General features: G+C 56.2%; 1 protein-coding gene across 1 annotated transcript; it reads right to left on the bottom strand.

Annotated features, from left to right (window-relative positions):
- Window positions 1-354: 354 nt before the first annotated feature.
- On the bottom strand, window positions 355-5749 carry QRFP (pyroglutamylated RFamide peptide). The gene is made up of 2 exons (XM_054500391.2): window positions 5361-5749; window positions 355-3503 (listed from the first exon to the last, which is right to left on the bottom strand). The coding sequence occupies exons 1-2, from the start codon at window positions 5457-5459 to the stop codon at window positions 3093-3095; spliced, it is 510 nt and encodes a 169-aa protein (XP_054356366.1). The 5' UTR covers window positions 5460-5749; the 3' UTR covers window positions 355-3092.
- Window positions 5750-6639: the final 890 nt, after the last annotated feature.

Consider the following 6639-nt stretch of genomic DNA (forward strand, 5'->3'; position numbering starts at 1 on the left):
TCCCTGTCAGCACTGCCCTCGTCCCTGGGGGTCACCTAATGTCTTGCTCCCCTGCCCCCACACTCCAGTTGATATCACTGCTGTGATCAGGGAAATCTCTGAGCTCTTTTTCTGGGAGGGCATTTCCGAGGGGCCAAGGAGCTGCCGATTGGAGGAGCACCAGCAGCACAGGGCATGCCCCCGCTCCCTGCCCAGAAGCTGGAAAGTACCGTGTCAGGTTAGGGGTCTTCAGTGAAATCTGTCAAGCAGCATCTTTGGCACTGGGGCAAAGTTAGGACGAGGTGGCTTCCCTCTTGATTACTACAGCAGCTGTCTATGGCTGACTATCCCCAGGAGCCTGTTTTGTTTGGAGTTTTTTCTTAAATATTTTTATTAATATTTCAAACATACAGGAAAAGACAAATATTTTCCATTCATCTTGATAGCTAAATACCTTTAGATCTACACACCAAGATGAAGACCGCCTTGTGTCTTGGATAAATGTAACGAGCAGATGCTGGCAGCTTGCAAGTGCTCTGGGCTGGAGGAGTTGGAACTGCCGGGCCAGGCGGAGTGAGCCAGCACCGCTCAGGGGAGCTTCATCTCTCTGATTCCAAAATAAATGTTTTCTGGAGTCTCACCTTCACCCTCCTGGAGAGGGGTAATCTTACCTGTGGAGGAGAGAGCCCCTCCGAGGGCCGAGGGGGCGCTGGGGTGGCATGAGAGGCCCAAAGACCTTGACAGACACGGTGGGCTTGGCAGAGGGGCACGGGATTAAAGAGGAGGCTTAGCCAAGCCCAGCGGGAGTTGATTTGACAGCAGTGCCCTTAGCAGCTTGATTGTTCGGATTTTCAGGGCTATTGAGCTCAAGTGTACAAGCAAACTGGAAAGAATAGCTTTGTTGGGTTTTTTAAAATGATAAAAGCATAATGACAGCATATCCACTGCTTTGAAGGCATCCCCCACCCCCGTGTTCTTTATCTCAGGTTTCTCCATCAAGGTTAATCTAATCCTGCTAAATTAACAACCAGCCAGTGCATCCCCAAAGAGCCTGTGGAAAGTGCAGGATGGCTCAGCCTTGGTGTTCTCTATAAAGTACTGGCCGTGGGTGGCTCCTTGCTCAGGGTGCAGAAGTTGGCAAGTGACGAGTGGCCAGGGGACCTTGCGTCAGGGCGTCCCTTTGCCTTCAGCCTGCTGTGTTTCACCCGGTCTCTGGCGAGCACATCTCTGGCTGCTTTGCGTGAATGAGCCAAGGGAGGGATAGATCTAGCTTAGTGGCTCCCCCTCCCTTGAGCCAAGCAGAATGGGGTGCGTGAGCACACCTGCGGTGAATGAATCTGTCCGTTCACCCTGTGCCAGGGCCATCCTTACAGCAAGGACCCCGGGGATGTGTCCGTCCCCATCAGTGTCGTGTTAGCAAGCGGTGATGACATCCCTTTGCAGGAGGCATCCTGAACCGCTCCGTCCTCAGACAGTGGCAGAGCCCAAGAGAACAATGTGCCCCCCCCGACCCCCACCAGCCTCAGGAATCATTGTCTTGTCCCCATCACAGCAGCCCTAAGACTCAGGGCACATGCACCAAGCCTGGGGGGCTAGTTTCTGTGTGGGAAGCGGTGGGGAAGCGGTGAGGAGCTCCTGGAGAAGGCGGCTGCTTTCATACTGGGTGATGTTCTGACTCCAGTGTTCTCTCCCATCTCAGCACCCATTCTGCTCCCCAGTCAGGTTGGTTCTTTGTGGCTCAGATCTGTCACCCCTTAATGAAGTGGCTTTCTGGCTGCCAAGGATTGAGAGCTGCTACTGAGGAGTATAAGTCACTAATAGCATGGAAAACACTGTGAAATACTCCAAGGTGCCAAGCTGGGCCCAGCCCAGTGTGGTTCTAAAAGGCTAATAAAAATCCACCAATTAATTGTGACAGCTCAATGGGAAATTATTCAATTGTGAACAGGGGCAAGCTGCAGCTCTAGAGGAGGAGGGGAGGGGTTGCCATAGTAACATCAATGTAAGTTCTCATCTCAGCAGCGGAAGCCAGCCCAGTAGTGAGCAGCATCCGACCGCCGCCTCTGACACGGGATGGGATGCAGGAGACACCAAAGGCACGTTTGAAATGGATGCTTTGCCTGGCCCCAGGCCTGCAGCCACTCCCGGCTGAGCGTGGGCTCTCCCCGGGGCAGAGGAGTTGTTTTCCGAATGTTCCTTGCTCTTAGGAAACCTGGGAAGGAGCAGCCGAGTGGAAGTGAAAAGCACATGTACTGTGTTCCTCAGCCCCTTTGACCGACTGCCAGTTACGGGGATCTAGAGGAGGGGTGTTTGGGTCCAGTCAACAGGAGCTCCATCTCCCTAAAGGCAAGGCACCCAGAACTCAGACTATGGGAGAAGCCAGCATTCCAGTATGGTTTTGCAGTTGTCACAACTTTTATTTGAAAAGGTACACACGACATACTCTGATTTTGAACATGTGAAATGCAACCTTGCTATAGCAAAAACGGATTCCTTCCCAATGCATCTCCCAGGAGACTCCTGGCCAGGCTAACACTGGGCCGCGGAGAAGGGCTGCGGTCAGAGGGAGAGGCAAACCACAGCAGGGGCTTCTTGCCAGGGGGATCTTGTGCTCATAGCATGGAGAAGGGGATCGGGTTCTTTTTTCCCATTTTTAACTTTCAGAACTATCCTCTGTACCCAGTGGAATGCACTCATTTGCACTCTGATGTCACCCGCAGTCGTCTCTATAGAGACTGTCACAACTTTGATTACCCAACTATAAGCACTCAGCCTGCTGCCTCGCTCTGCTATTCACACTCATGGCCCAGCCACAGCCTCAGCTCCGTGCTGCTGGGGCCTGGGGGCTGCTCGGAGTCAGAGCCCCAGGGGAAGAGAGAGGCTGGGACGACCGAGGCTCCAAGACAGCCTCCTTTTTGACACTGCCTAGTTTTTTGCTTCAGCAGTTGGAAATCAAAAGTAAGCACACACCTAACCTGTCCTACCGTGGATCATTGATCGTAACCATGCCTACATCATCTGGGTGTCGTGGTCTTTGAGACTGGGGGAGAAGGCAGGAGTGAAGACAATGGGGGTGAGTCCAAGAAGCAAATCCTTCCAAGGCGTCTGGCCCTTCACCGCCGACCGAAGCGGAAGCTGAAGCCGCCTTTCTTCCTGCTGTAACCATTGAGCTCCTCAGCCAGGTTCCGTAACGGGCCGCTGGCCTTCTCCCCCGCAGCAGGGAGGAAGCCGGTGGCCTCACTGCCTTCGTCCTGCCTCCCGAAGCGGAATCTGCAGCCAGCATGCTCTCTGCCCGAAGTCTGCAGCCCCCTGGCTATGACAAGCAGGGCCTGTGGCTGTGAAGCTCTCAGCCACCGAGAGGAGCCCCATACAGAGTGGGGTCGGGGCCCCGTGGCCAGGTCAGCCCAGCATTCTCCGGCTCCGAGGCCACCCGTGTTGTTTGTGGGCTCTCTTCTGTCCAGTAGAGGAAAGCAGGTGCCCAGCGGCAGGAAGAGGAGGTAGACCAGGGGGTAAGGCCGTACCATCTGACCCAGAGGAAAGAGAGGCAGAGTTACAGGCTGCACATGTGGCCAAGTGCAACTCACCAAAATGTTTCCCTGGGACAGGCCGCCATCACAGATGTGAGCAGGGGGCTCAGCTGAGCCCGGCTTCCAAGCAGTGCTGGGACTAGGCCACTGTTTTATTAGCAGGATCAGGAGGTGATCGTACCAATTAGGCCGGTTCTTCTGCAGTCCCCACAATCTGCCTGCCTGGGCAGCTTAGCACTGTAAATCCACCGCTGCTGGATGGCAGAGCAGTGCCCAGGCGGCCCTGGGACAGTCAGCGAATTTATGCTCATTTTTCTCTTATTATAAAATGGCCATATCATTGCAGAGCCATGGGGTGGAAAGTTAAAAGCATCCATCTCCCTGAGTTTTCAACTTGATAATAAATGGGTCTAGCTATGCTGTTTAGCTGGGACATCCTGCTAATGCCTCTTTCACCTTGGAACGAGTTGCTCCTGAAAGCCAGAAACAGATTGGATGGTCCTGGCCTAATTTGGACACCCACCTGGGAAGAAGCGTGTGGATGCCGCTGGGGCCTGGGCACCGTAGGTCTGCCAGGCTCTGAGCTAAGAGCTCACACGTGATTGTACTTCATCTTCATAGTACTCCTGCTTGGTAGGTCCTGCCAGTCCCACTTTTTCAGGCAACAAAACTTTCAGAAAAACTGAGGTTGTGCACAGGCCACACAGCCAGAAAGTGGAGGCTCTGAATTCTTGATTCTAATGGCCGGACGGCTTCTTCAAGAAGCATACATATCTGCTAGGTCCTCCCAACCCTCCTGTTTCACAGGGGTGGCGTCGGGCTCAAACAGCTGAGGTGACTTGCCCCAGATCTCATGGCCTTATCAGTGCCAGAGCTAGAGTTCAATCCCAGATCTAACTGGGCTTGACTCAGGAAGGCGTGCCCTAACTCCCTACTCTACTCCACATGGCACTCGGGGGATCTGAAACCCAGCCTCCTGGAATGAAACTGCCTTGGTAACACTTGCTCCCTTGTCTGGCAAAGGAAGCCTTTTTGACAATGACCACGGGGGAGCTGGAGCTGGCTTGGCCTCTGCTGAGTCAAACTGAGGCTAGAATAGAGAGCACCGGTCCCGGAGAAGACAGTACAGGAGTCCCCAGACCCCTTTCCAGAAATGGCTCCCTTGAACACATTTCAAAGAAGCGAGCTCAGCCAGGAAGCTTTTAAAAAAATAATAAATGCAACCCCACTTTCTACCCAAATCCAGTTCTTCTAAGCTCTCGTCCCCCAGGGATGGAGTGACCTCCCTCACGTGCTGCCAGGAAAACCTTTCCATCAGGGCACAGGCAGAGTGGGGGCTTCCACGAGGTGGCTTTCTGCAGGGGCCCAGCCCCATTCCCTCCTCCCCATAGGAAGCACTTTGCTGACTGCAATGTGGACCGGGGACCGTTGCATCCTGGTGGATAAATCCACCCGGGAGTGGCCTCTGGGTGTCTAGAAAGGAGACACCCTGACACAGAGCAGGCCCTGGAATGGCCCTTCACCCCTTTTAGGGGTTCATGCACCCCTTCAAGAATCTGCTAGAAACTGGGGATGCTCTTCACTGGACAGGCGGCCCCAGCAGAGTCAGGGCTTCAGGCCCCACAGCCAGGAAGCGGCAGGAAAAGCACAGGGGTGAGGCTGGGTCCCAGCCCTGGCAGGGCTGCCGTGACCAATCTGTGCTGCCCTGGGCTGTTGGCAGGGGAGGCACTGGTGTCCCCTCTCTGGGCCCTCCCTCCCTGTGCTTCTGTGTGCCCTCTGACTGCCCATGCCCAGCTTCTGCCTGGGCAGGGTCTGAGCTGGGGTTCCTGCTGGGGACAGGGCGGCTGTGCTCACCGTGTGGCTGGGACTGCTCCCAGGAGGGCTGGCTGGTGGATCGCTGGGCTCCGGGGCTGGGCTGGGCAGAGCTGCTCTGGGTCCTCGTCCAGGAGACATGGCCCCTGGGTTCTCCCTGCTTTATATGGCCCGAGGTGCGCTTGCTGCTGTGCCGACTGCCTGCTGCGCATTCCTGACCCTGGGATTCCATTGGGGACGCCGGTGGTGAAGGGGGGCAGTGCTGACTGCGTTGATAAAATCTAACACAGGATGTAGTCTGATGAGAGGGCAGGCGGGCTGCCCTTTGGAGGAGAGCGGACAGCATCATTAACTGCAAATTGCAGGCACAGACCCTCGAGTCCCTTGGCGGGGGTTCCAAGCCCACCCTTCACCCTAAGGGTCCTGCCTTTGTTGGGTTGGCACCTCACGCTCCAGAGAGGACATAGGGTGGGTGGACATCTACCCGACACACCTACTGCCCAGCTAGCAGGATGGCTCTCATGGGCAGGAAAGCCACAGAAACCCATGAGGCCCGTGTTTCACAGGCACGGGGCTGCGCGGCTAAGCCAGGTGCACTTCCCTGGCAGGTGGAGCCCTCAGCGGCCTGTTACCCAGGAACCAACCAAGGGGGCACAGCAGATGCCCAAGACAGCAGTGGAGCATTTGCCTGTGGCCCCATGCCCTGGGTGGCCCCCCACTGTCACCGAGGGTCACCTCTGGGAAGCCAGCGGGAGGACCCAGCCTCTGCTCCTCGCCGGGCAGAGATTCTCCTCCACTGAGAGCAGGCGGGGGGGTGATGAGGTGGCCCCACCCCACCACTGTCGGGAACTGAGCACAGAGGGGCTCCCCCAGTCCAGGGGCCCTCACCCAGCCGACTACCCCTGCATCCGGGGTACTGGGGGGTCAGAAGTCATGGGAATAGAGAGCCTGTGGACACTTCCCCAGAGACCTGAGGAAGGCGCTGGAATCTCGATCCCCCTTTGGGGCTGAGTGCCCAGGTTCGGGCAGAGGGTCTGCGGATTGAAGCCGATGACTGAGTTGTGCTGGCCAGAACCAGCTTCCATCCCCCAGGCCAGGGCTGCCTCCGATGGCCTGAGGTGCCCCTGTCCTGTGTGTGCGTGTGTGTGTGTGTATGCACCCACATGAGTATGTGCACGTGTGTACGTGTGTGTGCTCGTGAGACGAGAGGTGTGGTGTCCTGTCTCCCTGGTTAGTGCTGGTTGATTCTGACAGCGGGTGCCAGTTATCCATGGGGTGCCGCCCAGGGTGGGTCCCTACTGTGCTATGAGCCTGGACCGGA

Source organism: Pongo pygmaeus, chromosome 13 (assembly GCF_028885625.2).
Source record: "Pongo pygmaeus isolate AG05252 chromosome 13, NHGRI_mPonPyg2-v2.0_pri, whole genome shotgun sequence".
In the NCBI taxonomy this organism is placed as follows: domain Eukaryota; kingdom Metazoa; phylum Chordata; class Mammalia; order Primates; family Hominidae; genus Pongo; species Pongo pygmaeus.